General features: G+C 46.0%; 1 protein-coding gene across 1 annotated transcript in view; it reads right to left on the bottom strand.

The window, feature by feature from the left end:
* Window positions 1-21,785, bottom strand: part of TMEM178B (transmembrane protein 178B) — a 308,457-nt gene that overhangs the window by 199,127 nt on the left and 87,545 nt on the right. The window contains exon 3 of the mRNA XM_075343904.1: window positions 2,936-3,049. Coding sequence (XP_075200019.1) covers window positions 2,936-3,049 — 114 coding nt within the window. The remainder of the gene's footprint in view (window positions 1-2,935; window positions 3,050-21,785) is intronic.

Genomic DNA, 21,785 nt, shown 5'->3' with positions numbered 1-21,785 from the left:
ATATGGATTTATGACGGTGAAATGTGCCCTTTAAAAGTGTCCAGTTTTAATATTTGGGTCCTTTAAAGTCATCCTTGAACCCAAAATCATCCACTTTTCCCCAATTCCCTTTGATCTATTTTTGTCCGAACCATTTAATGTCTTATTAAAATCAGTAATTAAACTTCCCGTGAACTAAGAAATACAAGAAACGCTTAAAAGATGTTAAATATCACAGGCTCCTTGAGGAATACAAGAGAGGAAGGACATTGTTTAGCGCAAATCAGTTGCCAATGCGAACCTTGGGGTGCGAGAATGGGGGGAGGGGTGGGGGAGGGGGCGCCGGAACAAGAGATTGCTTATTAATGCGAGTTCTTCACATTAGACAGGTGGATTGTAAGAAGCGAATCTGCCAGAGGAAATTGTAAAGATAAGACGAGACACGAAGGGGAAGAAAGGGGGAGATCTGACGACTGGTGGGGGAGGGGGACGTCTTATATCCCGTGCATCTTTATAGAGTCCATGTTCTCACAATGAAATCTAATTGAAACTCACCAATAACAAGCAGAGAAGATTGGATGAGTCTTGTACGGGGGATGAAGGTGATGTTGTCAACTGATTAAAATATTGTTCTGAGAAAATTGAATTTTTTAATGTCTAATAATCATCTAATCTAGATGACAGTGACATCACCGAGCAGTAAACTCGATCAGATGCCCTTATCTGTTTTTTTAAAAGACCCCTAAGACAAGTGAATGGCTGACCAGCTTCTTAAGATTGTTGCCATTTAAGAGATGTTAAAAAAACTTAACGGTGCCACTTAAAGGGGACTTGTCATCAAGTGAAAAACATGCAGTTTTTGGTCTGATTTTATTCCTGCTGTTCCCCTGAATATGCCGCTTTTTATTTCATTTAAATCCGCCATACGGTTCCAGAGTTATGGCCCTTTTTATTTAGTGCACATTTTTAAGTCTTTACAAAAGAGGGCGTGGCTCTTAGATTTCTCCACGGCAAGCCACACCCCCTGAACAGAGTGTACCAATTTACATTGAATAAAAAGGCCCATATCTCAGAAACCGTATGGCGGATTTAAATCAAATAAAAAATGGTATACTCAGGGGAGTAGCGGGAATAAAATAAGAGCAAAAACTGACCCCTTTTAATCTAGTGATGGATCCCCTTTAAGAGATTATTATAAAGAATTAAAGGGTATGTAGACTTTTTCAACCAACATTACTTAATTGATCCATTGCATCTAAATTTAGAAAATACAGCAACTTTGAACACAGTTCTGAAAAAAAAATGTTTTGTGTACAGAGTCACAGTGCAGACTTATGGGTGTGTTTATTTATAGGAAGAGAATAAAATGCTCTCCCCATCCTTTTTACTTATTAAAGGGTCCCAGTATGGGATTTTATCCCTATCAGTCCAGGGATAACTTCCAGATCTCTGGTAGTCCGACAGTTAGGATTCCCTATCCATAAAGTCCAGGGATAACTTTTAGATCTCTGGGGGTCTGACAGTTAGGATGCCATATGCATAAAATCCGGGCATAACTTCTGCATCTCTGGGGGTCTGACAGTTAAGCTTCCCTATCCATAAAGTTCGGGGATAACTTCCAGATCTCTGGGGGTCTGACATCTATCATGCTGACATAGGTAATGCTATGGTGTGTCCTAGCTATCTTTTCACACTCTCGCCAGCCTGTCTCCTCTCCTGCAATTAAGAGACCTTTGGTCACATGACGTAATGTCACGAAGGTCCTTAAGCAGTCCTATCATCAGGATATAAATGCTGGGGCCCCTAGGAGAATGGAGGCCCTGTGAAATTGTCCTCTTTGCTCACCCTTCTCCCTAATGCCAGTCCTGCATACAGCCTGTCTCCTGTTCTGTTCCTTTAGCCTCCTGCAATTAAGAGACCTTTGGTCACATGTAATGTCACAAAGGTCCTTAAGCAGTCCTATCATCAGGAAATAAATGCTGGTGTCCCTGTGAAATTATCCTGCTTGCTCACCATTCTCCCTAATGCCAGTCCTGCATACCAGCATGTCTCCTGTTCAGTTCCTTTAGCCTCATGCAATTAAAGGACTTTTGGTCACATGTAATGTCACAAAGGTCCTTAAGCAGTCCTATCATCAGGCTATAAATGCTGGGGCTCCTAGAAGAATAGGGACCCTATGAAATTGTCCTGTTTGCTCACCCTTCTCCCTGATGCCAGTCCTGCATACCAGCCTGTCTCCAGTTCCTTTAGTCTCCTGCAATTAAAGGACCTTTGGTCACATGTAATGTCACAAAGGTCCTTAAGTAGTCCTATCATCAGGATATAAGTGCTGAGGCCCCTAGGAAAATGCAGGCCCTGTGAAATTTCCCACTTTGCTCACCCTTCTCCCTAATGCCAGTCCTGCATACCAGCCTGTATCCTGTTCAGTTATTTTAGACTCCTGCAATTAAAGGACCTTTGGTCACATGTAAAGGTCCTTAAAAAATCTTAACCTCAGAATACAACTACTGGAGTCCCTAAGAGAGTGGGATCCTGAGAAATTGCGCTGTTTGACCCCTCCTAATGCCGGCCTTGTCTGCAAGTAGCACTTATTTTTGGAGTAGGGCTTATATTTCAAGCACTCTTGAAAAATCCTGTAAATCATGCTAGGGCTTATTTTGGAGGACAACCAGTGGGAATACACCGTCAGCTCCCCTAGTGGCCACTGCAGGTATCTGCTATGACAGCGTCACAGTAGGCAATGATTCAGTTTTCTCCTCACATTATACTGCATTTATCATCATTTGAAAACAAAGTGCATGACATGAAACACCGGTGCTCTTACTCACCAAGCCAGCAAGAGCAATTAGCAAGTAACACAATCTCAAGTAAAAAAAACAATGCTTCCAATGCACCAAAACTTCTAAAAACAATGCACACGGTGCCAAATTTCAGGGGGTAAGTGCCGGGTACTCACGCAGAGCATGCCACTCATCTTGCCGGATGGTCTTGGTGATATTATACGTGAGGTTCTTGGGAATTGTGGCTGAGGAGTAGTGGTACTTGATGAAGACGCATCGTTCAATGTCCCCTAGGAAAAAAACAAACAAAAAAAGTGAATATTATAATTAAATGTAGCTATAATAACAAAGTTATCAAATATTTATCATTTTTCAAGTAAGTGCAGACCGGCCACAGTCACTATATGTATAAGCCAGTTACTGTCACGTGGACTATGAGGCTCCAAAACTAACCTCAGACTAGAGGGACCTGTGCTATGGATATTCTCAGAGATACCCTTAATGGTGGTGATGTCTGAGCCTCCTTCCTGGCCCTGCTCCTGACCCGCCTGATCTTATACCCACAGCTCCTCCCCCAGGCAAGGTCAGAACAGAAATATGATATAACCTAAAAAAATAGACAAACAGGGGAAACCAAAACTCTGTCCCACATCATGCACACACTGAGGTATAAGACAATAAGAAATTAGGACAAAAATAAGAGCAGGAAGGAAGCAACAAGACAATGGGTAAACTCCACAACAACACGAAGTACAAAACAACTCTTTCTCCAGCATGTCTTGGACACCACAACTCACAGAAATAGACAGGGGAACCAGAACTCTGTCACACAGCACACACACACACTTACAGGCATAAGACAATAAGAGATTTGGTGGAAAACAAGAGCAGGAAGGAAGCAACAAGACAACGGGTCAACTCTACAACAACACCAAGCACCAAGCATTTTTTTAAAAATGTGTTTGGTTTTTTAATCAATAAAAATTGAGTTTTAATATCAATGTCATATGGGATATTTTTGTTGGGTTATACATGTTCAGTATTCCTAAGCTGAATATTATAGAAATGTTGATTGGGTGAATATCATTCTGATTATAGGTTGTATATCTTTCTCCAGCATGTCTTGGACAACACAACTCACAGAAATAGACAGACAGGGGAAAACAGAACTCTGTCACACAGCACACACACACACAGAGGAATGATACAATAAGTACAATAAGAGATTAGGAGGAAAACAAGAGCAGAAAGGAAGCAACAAGACGATGGGCAAACTCCACACCAATACAAAGGAACTCTTTCTCCAGCACGTCTGGAACACCACAACTCACAGAAATAGACAGACAGGGTAAACCAGGACTCTGTCCCACAGCAAACACACAAAAAGGTATAAGGCATTAAGAGATTAGGAGGAAAACAAGAGCAGGAAGGACAAACAAGACAACGGGTATAGTCCATAACCATACCAAGTACAAAGCAATTCTTTCTCCAGCATGTCTGGGATACCACAGCTCACAGAAATAGATGGACAGCGGAAACCAGAACTCTGTCACACAGCACGCACATACAGGGGTATAAGACAATAAGAGATTAGGAGGAAAACAAGAGAAGGAAGGAAGGAACAAGACAACGGGTAAACTCTGCATCAACACCAAGCACAAAGCAACTCTTTCTCCAGCACATCTGGAATACCACAACTCACAGAAATAGACAGACAGGGGAAACCAGAACTCTGTCACAAAGCACGCACACACAGAGGTATAAGATAATAAGAGATTAGGAGAAAAACAAGAGCAGGAAGGAAGCAACAAGACAATGGGTTAACTCCACAACAACAGCAAGCACAAATAAACCTTTTTTTCCAGCACGTCTGAGACACTACAACTCACAGAAATAGACAAACAGGGGAAACCAGGACTCTGTCACACAGCACACACACACAGAGGTATAAGATAATAAGATATTAGGAGGAAAAACAAGAGCAGGAAGGCAGCAACAAAACGACGGGTAAACGCCACAACAACACCAAGGACAAAGCAACTGTTTTTTCACAACTCCCAGATTATCACAACATAAACTATAGTTGGCATAGGTAGAAGATTTCCTCCAGCCTAAAAATGAGAGGAGCAGAAGCGATTGGCTTCCTTATAACATGTGATCAAAGAAGCCTAACAAGCAGGTTAGCAGAGGTTAACTCTTGCTATCCTGTCTATGACTGAGCACACAGCTGGTCGATGCCCGGTCTGCCTATGTTGATCAGAAACACCAGGGAAACGATCGGACGGAATGCAATGTGAACAACGTCTGAAACTGCAAAACTCCATGTCATAGTTAGACCATGATATACTTTCCACTACTTCCTCCATATCTCTAGTTTGGAAACTCCTACAAACTGCTGAAAATGACCCTATCCGAGTTATTTTTCTTGTAGAGCAACAATGAAAAATTACATTGGTTTCATAGTATCTTAATGTACCAGTGCTGGGCTGTGCATTGGTGACTTTCTGGCTAATTTGGTTGTGGCTTAAAAAGCTTGATCTCCCAGTACCTGCACATAGGATTACTACAAATCATGTAATTTTTAAGTTTATCGCAGGGTCTGTACAGTTGTACCACTAGTTTTAGCAGTAAAATGATCCTGACACATCCCTTTTAAGTCAGTGATGTGCAGAGGCTGCTGTAATCACAGGACTCTACCAGGAAGCAGGTACTTTATAGACACAGAGTCAGATTGTAACATCCAATTTGAGTAAGATATTCCTATAATTTTAGCTCTATCTCCCTCTACAGTATGTATCTGGTAAAGCAGCTAACAACAGCAGGGAGGAAGTAAAGTCCAAAGGATACATGGTCAGTGTAACACTCACACACCCAGTGTAGAGACTGTGAGCGGAAGTAGTGGACCCAGTGGACTACAGGGGGGACCCGGACTTACTCTATAGTGAGGGGGACTTAACTAAACACCCATCGCGAGGCAGATACCAGGTACCACTCCCAGGGCAGTGATCGGGACTGTGGCAGTTGACCCCCAGGACAGGTGGACATGAACAGGAGAGGTGGGTACAGCAGAGACAAACAGATATGGGAAGGCAGGTACTGGTGACGGATACAGGGGTAACGGGACCTGACAACTACCTAGCTAACTGGTATACTAACTAGGAGCAGCTTTATGCAGGCACCTAGCTAGCAGACTGGTATACTGACTAACCAGGAGCAGCTTTATGCAGGCACCTCCTCTAATGGAGGGTGCCTTAAATACATAGCACACTCCCAGGAGTCCTGGATGGAGGTAACAGCACAGATACAGATGACGGATACAGGGGTAACGGGACATGATAACTAGCTAGCAGACTGGTATACTGACTAACCAGGAGCAGCTTTATGCAGGCACCTCCCCTAATGGGAGGGTGCCTTATATACATAGCACACTCCCAGGAGTCCTGGATGGAGGTAACAGCACAGATACAGATGACGGATACAGGGGTAATGGGACATGATACCTAGCTAGCAGACTGGTATACTGACTAACCAGGAGCAGCTTTATGCAGGCACCTCCCCTAATGGGAGGGTGCCTTATATACATAGCACACTCCCAGGAGTCCTGGATGGAGGTAACAGCACAGATACAGATGACGGATACAGGGCTAACGGGACATGACAACTAGCTAGCAGACTGGTATACTGACTAACCAGGAGCAGCTTTATGCAGGCACCTCCCCTAATGGGAGGGTGCCTTATATACATAGCACACTCCCAGGAGTCCTGGATGGAGGTAACAGCACAGATACAGATGACGGATACAGGGGTAATGGGACATGATAACTATCTAGCAGATTGGTATACTGACTAACCAGGAGCAGCTTTTTGCAGGCACCTGCCCTAATGGGAGGGTGCCTTAAATACATAGCACACTCCCAGGAGTCCTGGATGGAGGCAGCAGCACATGTGGGTGGCCGGGGGAGAGCAACCTGGCCAGGGTGGTTAGTAATTCGGCAAATAGAACACCTATTTTTCATAATCAATGGTACACCATGACATAGCAACTCCTTCCACCTTATTCCTATGGATCAATTGACAAAATGTTGTACTTTTAAGGGGAAATTTGTGCAAATTGTGGGGGGTTTTTCAGTCTTTCAATCAAATTTACCATTTGTTTTTATTTTTTTCTCATCCCTCTTACTAATGATATATCTGATTTCTGTATAGACACCTACAGAGATTCCCCAGCGTTAACCTCGGCAGATACGGACACAGAAATTAGGCATATCTGACACTAATGATATATAAGACCCCACAACCTCGGGACGCAGAAGGTGCACACAAAGCATCCAACAAAGGCCCTGACCACATATCTTATTCTCCAGCCAATACGGCGACATCTACTATTGACGGTGATGCATCAAGAAAACACACAATTTATGGATTTTCAATATTTTCTCAGGTTTTTTCCCCGCACCCAGCACTTTCAGGATATTAGCATTGATCATCCACGTGTATAATAACTAGCGGGTGTTATAAAGGGCCGAGCAGGTGATATAATGTGTGCACGTATTATAGGATAGGCATAATATAAAAGAATATATGTTTTCTGGCTGCCAGAGCCTCACAGGAGCCGCCGGATCTTTTTCCATCCTCTGGAGACCTTGCGCTCCTCCATCTTCTATCTCAGGAGACCCCACAGATGCTCCATAGGGTCTAGGTCTGGAGACGCTCGGCTGGTCCAGCACCTTTACCCTTCAGTTTCTTTAGCGAGGTCGTGGTGGTTTTGGAGGTGTTTGGGGTCGTTATGTTAGAATATGAAGGGAGGGGATCCTGCTCTGCTTCAGTATGTCACAGGACATGTTGGCATTCATGGTTCGCTAAATGATCTGTAGCCTCCAAAGGCTGGCAGCACTCATGCAGCCCCAAACCATGACCCCCCCACCACCATGCCTGACTGTAGGCAGGACACACTTATCTTTGTCCTCCTCACCTGGAGCCGCCACACACGCTTGACACCATCTGAACCAATAAGGTTTATCTTGATCTCATCAGACACAGGGTAGTTCCAGTAAACCATGTCCTTAGTATGCTTGTCTTCAGCAAACTGTTTGCAACTTGTGCATCAGCTTTAGAAAAGACTTCCTTCTGGGACAACAGCCATGCAGAGCAATGTGATGCAGTTTGTGTTTGGTCTGAGTACTGACAGGTGACCCCTCCACCCCTGTAACCTCTGCAGTGTGCGGCGTATGGTCTGAGCACTGACAGGCAGACCCCCCTCCCCTGTAACCTCTGCAGTGTGCGGCGTATGGTCTGAGCACTGACAGGCGGAACCCCCTCCCCTGTAACCTCTGCAGTGTGCGGCGTATGGTCTGAGCACTGACAGGTGGACCCCCTTTGTAACTTCTGCAGGATGCGGCGTATAATTTGAGCACTGACAAGCGGACTCCACACCTCTGTAGCCTCTGCAGGGTGTGGCGTATGGTCTAAGCACTGACATTTGGACCCCCCAACCCTGTAACCTCTGCTGTGTGCGGCGTATGGTCTGAGCACTGACAGGCGGACCTCCACCCCTGTAACCTCTGCAGTGTGTGATATATGGTGTGAGCACTGATAGGCGGACCCCCCACCCCTGTAACCTCTGCAGTGTGTGGCGTATTGTTTGAGCACTGACAGGCGCACCCCCCACCTCTGTAACCTCTGAAACAATGCTGGCAGAACTCATACATTCATTCTGATCAGACGACCTCTGGATATGACGCTGATCACGTGCACTCAGCTTCTGTGATCGATCATGAGGAGGTCTGTTCTGAGTGGCTCCTGTCTGGTTATACCGCTGTATGGTCTTGGCCACCGAGCTGCAGCTCAGTGTCAGGATGGTGACAATCTTCTGATAGCAGCGGCCATCTTTATATAGAACAAAAATTCTTTTTTTCAGATCCTCAGAGAATTTTTTGCCATGAGGAGCCATGCTGAGCTTCCAGTGACCAGTATGAGAGAGTGTGTGAGCGATAACCCCAAATGTAACACCCCTGCCCCCATTAACACCTGAGACCTTGTAACAGTAATTAAACACATGACACCAGAGGGGGAAAATGCCAAATTGGGCACAATTTGTCCTTTTTCACTTAGGAGTGTACTCACTTAAGTTGTCAGTGGTTTAGGCATTAATGGCTGTGTGCCGAGTTATTTAAAGGACACCAAGTTTACCCTGTTATACAAGCTGCACACTGACACTGTACATTGTATCACAGGGTCAGATCCTCAGTGCTCTCCCATGAAAAGATATAAAACATTTACAAAAATGTGATGGGTGTACTCACTTTTGTAATATACTCTATCTATATATCTAAGATCACTAATGATAAAAGATGATTAGTCAGTGTCATTTCAATGAGCTCTGCATAAATCAACAATACAAAGAAATATAAGAAATGCTTTATTATCTTAGAGAATGATGCTTCTTTCTCCACTTATGAGCCTTTTCCACCTTTACTTAACTCCTGAACTGATTAATCACTATAAAAACTGCTAGAATCCATCATGCTCAAGGTAATATGACCTGCCAGTTCATCGCGTAATCTGATTACTACTGCTTCTTGAAATGTATGGATGGGGAGAACAGAGAGAATCAGGAATTATGCTTTCTACTAAGTGTTTTATCTCACCTTAGAACTGAATTCACATCTACACTGCTCAGTGCTGCTCTATAATGTCCTCCATGCTGCTGCTATCTGGAATCACAGCTACACTGCTCAGTACTGCTGTATAATGTCCTCCATGCTGCTGCTATCTGGATTCACAGCTACACTGCTCAGTACTGCTGTATAATGTCCTCCATGCTGCTGCTATCTGGATTCACAGCTACACTGCTCCGTACTGCTGTATAATGTCCTCCATGCTGCTGCTATCTATATTCACAGCTAGACTGCTCAGTACTTCTGTATAATGTCCTCCATGCTGCTGCTATCTATATTCACAGCTACACTGCTCAGTGCTGCTGTATAATGTCCTCCATGCTGCTGCTATCTGGAATCACAGCTACACTGCTCAGTACTGCTGTATAATGTCCTCCATGCTGCTGCTATCTGGATTCACAGCTACACTGCTCAGTACTGCTGTATAATGTCCTCCATGCTGCTGCTATCTGTATTCACAGCTACACTGCTCCGTACTGCTGTATAATGTCCTCCATGCTGCTGCTATCTATATTCACAGCTGCACTGCTCAGTACTTCTGTAGAATGTCCTCCATGCTGCTGCTATCTATATTCACAGCTACACTGCTCAGTGCTGCTGTATAATGTCCTCCATGCTGCTGCTATCTGGTTTCACATCTACACTGCTCAGTGCTGCTGTATAATGTCTTCCATGCTGCTGCTATCTGGAATCACAGCTACACTGCTCAGTGCTGCTGTATAATGTCCTCCATGCTGCTGCTATCTGGATTCACATCTACACTGTTCAGTGCTGCTGTATAATGTCCTCCATGCTGCTGCTATCTGGAGTCACAGCTACACTGCTCAGTGCTGCTGTATAATGTCTTCCATGCTGCTGCTATCTGGTTGCACATCTACACTGCTCAGTGCTGCTGTATAATTTCCTCCATGCTGCTGCTATCTGGTTTCACAGCTACACTGCTCAGTACTGCTGTATAATGTCCTCCATGCTGCTGCTATCTGCATTCACAGTTAATCTGCTCAGTGCTGCTGTATAATGTCCTCCATGCTGCTACTATCTGGATTCACATCTACACTGCTCAGTGCTGCTGTATAATGTCCTCCATGCTGCTGCAGGAAACCCTCATGTCTGTCTGTGCTGTACATGGGAGACATAGCAGCTCATCATCACCCACTAGGTCAGAGACAACTAAAAATTGGAGTCTGCAAAAGACAAACTGGTGATCACCGCAGGATACAAGTCCTATAATGGCCAGAAATTAGAATTCAATGTTTTATTAGCCATAAAAATAAATATATTTATACAGAATAAAAACATGAAAACACCCACGATGGCCGCTTAAAAAAGATTTAGAACCTCCGTCCGAAAGTTTTATTAAACCTGTTACATCAGAAGTCATTGAATTATATTTCCTTAGAATAAAATGGACTCGGTTATTGATGCGGCGGGAGATACTCGGGGCCTTTATTATGTTTTTAGTAATTTTTTTTTATTTTTTTTTTACTTGACCAGAATTCCTAATGGTCTCCTAATAAAATCCCTCTATAAAGTCAGACTTTGCTGCCGAAGCAGTAAAATGACAGAAAATGCTGCGACACGTTTACAGAACATGACAAGAACTGACCTTTCAGATCTAAGTGAATTCTGAAAGCATCGGGCGAGCGTGTATATACATAAGTATCATCAGAGGGCAGGAGGGCAGGGGACGGCTTGGCAAAGACAACAAAACGGCAAATAAAATCTCAATCATCGCAACCGTGAAAAGTGAACGGAGAAAACTTTTAATAAATGTGGCCCTCGAAAAGCAGAGGATTTAGGCCCCTTTGTGGATTTATTGGTTTTCGTGGTAAAGTACCATGAGAAGGATCTGCCCCTAAAGAGGAGTATCTAACACCTACGTCATGGACCTGTTCTGGACTGCTATTCATATTGGGTTTTCAGGAATCGCCTCTTGATCTTGCAAGTGATTGCAGACCACTTCCAGCCATTAGTCCGTATTGTGGGCTACAAGCCAAAGGGTTACGAGAGTGAGCTGAGACCGTGACCAAACCATCCTGATAAGTCCTGCAGCCCCATGTTGTGAGTTATATTGTGAATTGTGCTAAGAAACTATTTCTATTGTTACTAGTAACCACCACACTCTTTGGCTCAATTCTGATGTGTAACCACCAAGTTCTGTGCCTCAACTCTGATGTGTAACCACCAAGCTCTGTGCCTCAACTCTGATGTGTAACTACCAAGCCCTGTACTTCAATTCTGATGTGTAACCACCAAGCTCTGTGCCTCGACTCTGATGTGTAACCACCAAGCTCTGTGCCTCAACTCTGATGTGTAACTACCAAGTTCTGTGCCTCAACTCTGATGTGTAACCACCAAGTTCTGTGCCTCAATTCTGATGTGTAACCACCAAGCTCTGTGCCTCAACTCTGATGTGTAACCACCAAGCCCTGTACTTCAATTCTGATGTGTAACCACCAAGCTCTGTGCCTCAACTCTGATGTGTAACCACCAAGCTCTGTGCCTCAACTCTGATGTGTAACTACCAAGTTCTGTGCCTCAACTCTGATGTGTAAATGCCAAGCTCTGTGCCTCAACTCTGATGTCTAACCACCAAGTTCTGTGCCTCAACTCTGATGTGTAACTACCAAGTTCTGTGCCTCAACTATGATGTGTAACCACCAAGCCCTGTACCTCAATTCTGATGTGTAACCACCAAGCTCTGTACCTCAACTCTGATGTGTAACCACCAAGCTCTGTGCCTCAACTCTGATGTGTAACCACCGAGCCCTGTACCTCAATTCTGATGTGTAACTGCCAAGCTCTGTACCTCAACTCTGATGTGTAACTGCCAAGCTCTGTACCTCAATTCTGATATGTAACCACCAAGCTCTGTGCCTCAACCATAATATGTAACCACCAGGTTTTGTGCTTCAAAGCTGATGTTTAACCACTAACTCTGTGCCTCAACTCTGATGTGTAACCACCAAGTTCTGTGCCTCAACTCTGATGTGTAACCGCCAAGCTCTGTGCTTCAACACAGAAGTGTAACCACCAAGCTATGTGGTTCAAATCTGATGAGAAGCCACCAAGCTCTGTGCCTCAACTTTTATGTGTAACCACCAAGTAAAGTGCCTCAACTCAGATGTCTAAGCACCAAGCTCAGTGTTTCAAATCTGATGTGTAACCACCAAGCTCTGTGCCTTAATTCTGATGGGTAACTATCAAGCTCTGTGCCTTAATTCTGATGGGTAACTATCAAGCTCTGTGCCTTAACTCTAATTTGTAACCACAAGGTCTGTGCCTCAACACAGAAGTGTAACCACCAAGCTATGTGCTTCAGCTCTGATGTGTCACCTTCAAGCTCTGTGTCTCATCTTTAATATGTAACCACTAAGCTCTCTGTAATGCTGCCACCAGGGGGAGCCAGAGCTCTGCAGCAGACGACACTACACAGAGCAATGAGAACCAGGAAGGAAATGCACAGCGTTCTCATGCACTGCCTAATCAGCACAGCTGAGAGGCAGAACTGCAGGGTTTGTGAGGAATAGTCAGACAGGCTGGGTCAAACACCGTACGGGCAGAAGCAGGACCGGAGGAGCAAGTAGAAGCGAAGTCAAAGTAAGGCTAAGGTCAGTACCGGAGGAAGCAACCGAGTGGGGAAATAGGAGGGGGGACACAGGACAGGAGGGATGACTAGGGGACAGAACACAGACAAGGGCACGGGGGCACAGGAACAGACAGATCAGGATATCACTCACAGGACCAGCAATCACAGGCAAAGCAGAGCTAAGCTTATAGCCGGCGCTGGTTCACTGGAAGTGTCAGCTTTTAAGGCATCCAGGGGCCGGAAGTGAGGCCCGAGAGAAGGCTCCGCCCCCTAGCCATGTGGATAGGGAGGCGAATCATGACATCTCTAACTCAACTCTGATGTGTAACCACCAAGCTCTGTGCCTACACTCTGATGTGTAACCACCAAGCTCTGTGCCTACACTCTGATGTGTAACCACCAAGCTCTGTGCCTCAACACTGATGTGTAACCACCAAGCTATGTGTCTCAACTCTGATATGTAACCACAAAATGTATAACTGCTGTGCTTGTTGCCTAATTTTGAGTAAATGTCTGTGCAGATGAACCATTCCCATGTGAGTCACTCCGGTGTCCTCAAATAGGGTACCATGAGAAGAACAGACAGACTCATGCGAGTAATCCCTCATGCCTCACCCCCAGCTCAGCCATGGTCAGGATTAAATCCAAAGACTTCAGTGTCCCAGGCCAGAGCTCTTCTCGCTAAGCTGGTGGGTTCCAGGGGAACGTATGCAAAACGGACCCTCTTACAGCATATTTATGGACCATATGTAACTATCCATGACTTTGAAAAATTTAGAACTGTCAGAAGAGCAAGTGAAAAATGGTCCAGTATGTTCCACCCTGGGATGGAACTGGGATCCTGGAGGCCTAAAATTAGACTTTTCCCCCTGGCACCTGAGTTCATGCCCAGGTAGCCCCCCCTAGCAATGACCTTTAGCCACATAAGAAGACACCACTGTTATAAATAGCACACGATAGATGAGGAGTCATGTTGCAGATTTTCCACTGGGGTCCAGTACCTTCGAGTGACCTTTGTGCTTTTCGGACTTTTTGGCAGGAATCTGTTTCCTAACGCCTCTCCCGGTCTTATCGTAAGATAAAATGAATTCTATACAAGCAAAACGGGTCATTACACCGGACAATAAATCACGGAAACAAACCCAGATCTTTATTAGCCGTGGAGAAGGGGTCATTGTGGCTGCTCCGTAAATAGCTGACTCGGCAGCATCAGTAGAGAAGCGACATAATTACTGCGGATAGTCCCTCATTAAAGCAAGCAACTCGGAGAAAACGATCATCGCTATTCCGGCTAATACTGATGGACGCTTCATGGTTCACCTACTGAACCCAGGACTTGGAAGTGATCCCCAGATGCAATAATGATCAATATAAAGAGGATTGTTGTTATTTATCCTCATTGACTCATCCATCTCAGCTAAATTTTTCCAAAAATTAACACTGCAGGATCTGACACTTCACACTATGCCTTCACTGGCAGGCTTGGGCATCAGCTAGCTTTGTGCTCCAGTAGTTAATTTCTGCTAGCTATCACAGTTACTCTCCACCTTTTTAAGATGGTAGAGCCTGTCTTCCCATGCCGACTATAGCATTTGTTCTGTATGCTGTTGTGTAAAGATGAGAGAAGCTTTGGAGGTTCGGTTCACTGGCAGCAAATGAACCGAACCTCAACGTGATCGAACAGGTTCGGAAACACTGATTGGCAGTTTGAGTCTCCGCCCACATACAGCCAGCCATAAGCAGATCACTTTCGGGCTAGGTTGGGCGGGTATTTTCAAATTTGTTTGGGAAAGATGCACAGTACATGTGATCACGCTGTTGTTACCCCCAGTGCGAGCCACTCAAACACTGCAAGTGGTTTGCGTACCTGAGCACAGCATTGCTCACTCAAGTTAAGTTCACACATAAAGCATTCGAACTCCAAACCCAAGCCCTGTGTTTTTGAGTTGGTGTTCTATTCGAAAACCGAACCTCATGTTCGCTCATCTCTACTTTTGCGTTCTAGTTGCTGGTGATTTATTACATGTTGCTGAGGAAATCCTCTCATTCTCTGGTTATTTCCTCCCTGCTCTTTGTTTCCTCCTTATTACGTGTTGTCTTATATTTCTGTGTGTGCTAGCTGTGTGATAGAGTGTTTGGTTTCCTCATTTGTCAAAATCTGTGGGTTCAACCACTGCTGTCCCTGTCCTCTCCGAGAGTGGGGGATTGGGGGTATAAAATCAGGGCTTGCCGGGAGCAGGGCAAGGAAGGCAGCCCAGACATCTTTACCATTAGAAGTATCTCTGAGATTGGCGACAGCTTGGGCTCTCTAGCCTGAGAACCAGTCTAAGAGTCCAGGTCCCCTTTTAACCCCTCATACCCCGTGACAGATATTCAGATAGTGGATTTGATGATTAGGTCCCGACAGGTCTACTTAGTTTTCTGTGTCAACAGGTCTTCAGTGCTGTGTGTGAAGGGGGATGTCTGTGCTGGTACCAGTATATGCGGACACTTTTCTCTTGTATACTGATTGAAGGGGGATGTCTGACTGGCTTATTTGAATAGCTAAGTACAGCCCATGAGGGGATAGTGAAGGGGGCTGGCAGAGTCACTTAGCAAGCCCCCGACTAGAGTTGAGCGCGGTTCGTGGTTCGTGGTTCTCCAGTTCGCGGCTCGAGTGATTTTGGGGCATGTTCTGGATCGAACTAGAACTCGAGCTTTTTGCAAAAGCTCGATAGTTCTAGAAACGTTCGAGAACGGTTCTAGCAGCCAAAAAACAGCTAAATCCTAGCTTGGTTTCTGCTGTAATAGTGTAAGTCACTCTGTGAATCAAACTATTATCACATTTCAGTGTATAGTGTGCGTGAACAGCGCCTTCAGATCACTGCTGTTTCTATAATGGCGATCGCCATTTTTTTTTTTTTTTTTCTTGTCTTCCTTCCCTAAGCGCGCGCGTCTTGTGGGGCGGGCCAGCATGTCAGCCAATCACAGACACACACACACCTAAGTGGACTTTGAGCCAGAGAAGCAACGGCATGTGTGATAGGATCTGCATGTCACATGTCCCTGCATTATAAAACCGGACATTTTCTTCACGAACGCCATTATCTGCCTTCTGCGTCTTTGGTGTCAGACATCAGTGTCGCAGCTCCGTCCTCCTGAGTCCTATAGCCGATACAGCTGTATGCGCTGCATACACAGCGTTAGACAGCTTAGGGAGAGCACTTTATAGCAGTCCTTTTAAGGGCTCAAAGCGGCAGGGTCAGAGAGCCATAGGTGACAGGTCCTGAAAACAGCGCCAGCGTCTGTGTAGCCCAGGTCAGGGATTTCCTCCCTGCATTTCACCATTAGGAGGGAATAGAAAGGCAGGCTTCCATTCCTCTACCCAGAGCACCACAATCCTGCCACTGTACCCTCTTGTCCTCTGCACACTCCAACTGATAACTAAGCCATTATACTAGCAAACACTCAGTGTACCTAGTGGCATCCTATACGTGGCTATTGGACTTTGCTATAGTCCCACTAGTGCCAAGACATTTGCAGAGCGCATCTGCCTGCATTGCACACTCCAACTAATTATAACTAAGCCATTATACTTGCACACACTAAGTGTTTTTTAGTGGCATCCTATACGTGGCTATTGGACTTTGCTATAGTCCCACTAGTGCCAAGACATTTGCAGCACGTCTGCCTGCGTTGCACACTCCAACTAATTATAACTAAGCCATTATACTAGCACACACTCAGTGTACCTAGTGGCATCCTATACGTGGCTATTGGACTTTGCTATAGTCCCACTAGTGCCAAGACATTTGCAGCACGTCTGCCTGCGTTGCACACTCCAACTAATTATAACTAAGCCATTATACTAGCACACACTCAGTGTACCTAGTGGCATCCTATACGTGGCTATTGGACTTTGCTATAGTCCCACTAGTGCCAAGACATTTGCAGCACGTCTGCCTGCGTTGCACACTCCAACTAATTATAACTAAGCCATTATACTAGCACACACTCAGTGTACCTAGTGGCATCCTATACGTGGCTATTGGACTTTGCTATAGTCCCACTAGTGCCAAGACATTTGCAGCACGTCTGCCTGCGTTGCACACTCCAACTAATTATAACTAAGCCATTATACTAGCACACACTCAGTGTACCTAGTGGCATCCTATACATGGCTATTGGACTTTGCTATAGTCCCACTAGTGCCAAGACATTTGCAGCACGTCTGCCTGCGTTGCACACTCCAACTAATTATAACTAAGCCATTATACTAGCACACACTCAGTGTACCTAGTGGCATCCTATACGTGGCTATTGGACTTTGCTATAGTCCCACTAGTGCCAAGACATTTGCAGCACGTCTGCCTGCGTTGCACACTCCAACTAATTATAACTAAGCCATTATACTAGCACACACTCAGTGTACCTAGTGGCATCCTATACGTGGCTATTGGACTTTGCTATAGTCCCACTAGTGCCAAGACATTTGCAGCACGTCTGCCTGCGTTGCACACTCCAATGAATTATAACTAAGTTACATTGTCAGGGATATTTATTCTTTATTATTCTGCTGTTAATAAAGCTAGACCACCACTGCAATCTTCACCACCTCTCAATTTTTACTACCACATTTTCAGTCCACAATCTTGTCGCAATCAACATGAGTGGCAAAATGACAGATGCTGGTGGAAAGGGGAAGAGGCGTGGTGGAAAAGGCAAAAAAGGTTTTGTCAGTGGGGAAGGTGCCAAAGCTCCATTATCATCTGCTGAAGATAGACCATCTACTAGCAAAAGTAAGATGTCTACTACTTATTGTGGACAATCCGATGTGCTCCCTTTTTTACGGACACGAACAAGAGGAACAAAGGTAGATGATGGGCAAAAAAGGAAAATGCTTGAATGGATCTCAAGTGGTCCAACAAGTGCCCTCTCAGCCACTTCAAGTACCGCATCCAAAAAACACCATTCCTCTGAGTTGTCATCCCAATCACACTTGATTTCTCCCAGCTCTGAAGTCTCCATCAGCCCTGCACAGTATGGTGGAACTGAGATGGCTGAGTCTGCAGAGCTGTTCAGTCACACTATAGCCTGGGAATCAGAGGTCTGCTCCCAAGCTACAGTGAGTACAGAACAGGAAATGGTCTGCAGTGATGCCCAGAACCTTTGTGACTCAGATTCAGGCCGTGAGGACCAAGTTTCTGAGCATAATGTTGACCCTTTGTCACAAACTGTAACACCTGTGGTTATAGACAATGAGGAACATACTGATGAAGATGAGACGCAGATACCCGATTGGGATGACAACTTAAATATTCGGTCAGGGCAAGAAGAGGCTCGGTCTGAGGGGGAGGGGAGTGCGAACACAACAATTGATGATGACGTTCTAGATCCCACCTACTGTCAACCCCCAGTCAGGCACTCGAGGAGGTCAACAGAGGCGGTGGAGGAGGATGCAACCGACGACGAAGTTACCTTGCGCCTTCCTGGACAGAGTCGGAGCACTGGTAGCACGTCTACAACTGCATCCTCAGCCACCACTCTGCCTATGAGCATTATTCGGGGTGGATCAACAGGTCGCATGGCCTCTAAGCCTTGCCTAGCCTGGGCCTTTTTTCACATCGAAAAAGATCGCCCAACTCATGTGATATGTAACATTTGTCATGATTCTGTTAGTAGAGGTCAAAACCTCAGCAGTTTGACAACTTCTTCCATGAATCGTCACATGAATAAATATCATAAGTCCCGGTGGGAAGCTCACCGTGCTGCAATGCCGGCTAGCGGAGCGAACCATCCACCGCCCGCCCCTTCCAGTGCATCCGCGCGCTCTTCATCTTCTAGGACTGTGGGGACAGCTGTCACACCTGTTTTTCCACGCAAAACTTCCACCACTGTAACCGCAACAGGCAGTTTGCTTGTAAGGTCGTCAGTTGGTTTGGAAGGGGAAACAAGTGAGTGTGTACAGCTCTCTCAGACATCGATAGCACCAACGTTGGATGAAGGCAACATCATGTCTCCGCCTGCACTTTCCTCACAAACCTGCATTTTTCCAGGGACACCCTACTCAACACCGTCTACACACAGCAGCCAGATCTCTGTCCCTCAGATGTGGTCAAATAAAAGGCCACTTCCTCCGACCCATGACAAAGCTAAGAGGTTGACTCTATCCCTCTGTAAGCTGTTGGCTACCGAAATGCTGCCTTTCCGCCTAGTGGACACACAGGATTTTAGAGACCTTATGTCTGTCGCTGTGCCCCAGTACCAGATGCCTAGTCGCCACTACTTCTCTAAGAAAGGTGTGCCCGCGCTACACCAGCATGTCGCACACAACATCACCGCTTCCTTGAGAAACTCTGTGTGTGAACGGGTGCATTTCACCACCGATACTTGGACCAGTAAGCATGGACAGGGACGTTACATGTCGCTGACTGGGCACTGGGTAACTATGGTGATAGATGGTGAAGGGTCTGCTGCACAAGTCTTGCCGTCCCCACGACTTGTGTGTCAATCCTCTGTCTGTCCAAGTTCCGCCACAGCTTCTGCATCCTCCACCTCATCTGGGTCCTCCACCTCCGCCCCAAGCCTGCCTGGTCAGGCCACCAGCGTTCTCACTGCGCAGAAGGAATCACGCACGCCTCATTACTATGCTGGCAGCCGAGCGCAACGGCATCAGGCGGTCTTTAGCTTGACATGTCTTGGTAATAAGAGTCACACAGCTGAGGAGTTGTGGTCAGCTCTGCGGTCCGAGTTTAATAAATGGTTGTCTCCACTCAACCTGCAGCCTGGTAAGGCCGTGTGCGACAATGCTGCAAACCTGGGTGCGGCCCTTCGCCTGGGCAAGGTGACACACGTACCTTGTATGGCTCACGTGTTGAACCTTGTCGTGCAGCAATTTTTAACACACTATCCCGGCCTAGATGGCCTTCTGAACAGGGCACGAAAACTGTCTGCTCACTTCCGGCGTTCAAGCGCCGCAGCTGAGCGACTTGCATCGCTACAGAAGTCTTTCGGCCTGCCGGTTCATCGCCTGAAATGCGATGTGGCGACACGCTGGAATTCAACTCTCCACATGTTACAGCGACTGTGGCAGCACCGCAGAGCCCTGGTGCAATACGTCATGACGTATAGCCTGGGCCAACGAGATGCAGAGGTGGGGCAGATCACCCTGATGGAGTGGTCTCAGATCAAGGACCTATGCACCCTTCTGCACAGTTTCGACATGGCGACGAATATGTTTAGCTCTGACAATGCCATTATCAGCATGACGATTCCAGTCATTTACATGCTGGAGCACACGCTAAACACTATTCGGAGTCAGGGGGTGGGACAACATGAAGGGGAGGAACTACAGGAGGATTCATATGTGCAAGGGACAACAACATCACCAAGGTCCAGACGTTCATCATCACCAACGCAGCAGGCATAGGACCATGGGGAACAGGGATCGACAAGGGCGCATAGTAGCAGGCGAAATGTTGAGCAAGGTGCAGGAGAACATGAAGAAATGGAGGACGAACTGTCCATGGACATGGAAGACTCAGCGGATGAGGGAGACCTTGGTCAAATTTCAGTTGAAAGAGGTTGGGGGGAGATGTCAGAGGAAGAAAGAACGGGTAGCACCTCTATGCCACAAACACAGCGTGGACTTGGTCCGCATGGCTGCGCAAGACACATGAGTGCCTTTTTGTTGCACTACCTCCAACATGACAGTCGTATTGTCAAAATTAGAAGTGATGATGACTACTGGCTTGCCACACTAATAATAATAATAATAATAATCTTTATTTCTATAGCGCCAACATATTCCGTAGCGCTTTACAATTCAGGAGGATCATATACAAACAAGTAACAGTTATAGAAATACAATATTTAGAGGGGAAAAAAAATACAACCCTGCTCGTGAGAGCTTACAATCTACAATGAGATGGGGGGAGAGGCAAGGTTCAAGTGCTTATTTACAATGACAATCCAACCATCTCACGGAAATGGGGCTGGATAATGGTTTCCTGGACCAGTGGGCCCGAGCCTTGAGATGCCTTTGGGTGCCATGGAGTTTGATGTGGAGCTATGTTGTGAGAGGTTGTAGAGGGACTATGTGAATCGAATCTGATTAGGGAGTGTGATAGGCCGCCCTAAAAAGATGCGTCTTTAGGGTGCGTCTGAAGCTGAGTAAGTTGTGATTTGTCCTAACTTCTTGGGGTAGAGCGTTCCAGAGGGTTGGTGCAGCTCGGAAGAAGTCTTGGATCCGGGAGTGGGAGGTTCGAATTAGTGTGGATGTTAGTCGAAAGTCGCTTGCAGAGCGTAGAGAACGGGTGGACTGATAGACAGAGAGGAGGGTGGAGATGTAGGGGGGTGCTGCACTGTGGAGAGCTTTGTGGGTGAGAACAAGCAGTTTGAATTGGATCCTATGATATATGGGCAGCCAGTGCAATGACAGGCACAGAGCAGAGGCATCCGAGTAGCGGTTAGCCAGATAGGTGACCCGGGCTGCTGCATTAAGGATTGACTGTAGAGGAGAGAGTCTAGTTAGGGGGAGACCAATTAATAGAGAGTTACAGTAGTCCAAGCGAGAGTGGATCAGGGCCACGGTGAGGGTTTTTGTCGTTTCCATTGTGAGAAAGGGGCGGATTCTAGAGATGTTCTTGAGGTGCAAGCGGCAGGTGCGGGCAAGAGATTGTATGTGGGAGGTGAAGGAGAGATCAGTGTCAAGTATAACCCCCAGGCAGCGGGCTTGCGGCCTAGGACTTATCGTTGTGCCACACACAGAGAGGGAGATGT

The sequence above is a fragment of the Anomaloglossus baeobatrachus genome, chromosome 4 (genome assembly GCF_048569485.1).
Source record: "Anomaloglossus baeobatrachus isolate aAnoBae1 chromosome 4, aAnoBae1.hap1, whole genome shotgun sequence".
NCBI lineage: Eukaryota > Metazoa > Chordata > Amphibia > Anura > Aromobatidae > Anomaloglossus > Anomaloglossus baeobatrachus.
This window is presented reverse-complemented; position numbering and strand designations above follow the sequence as displayed.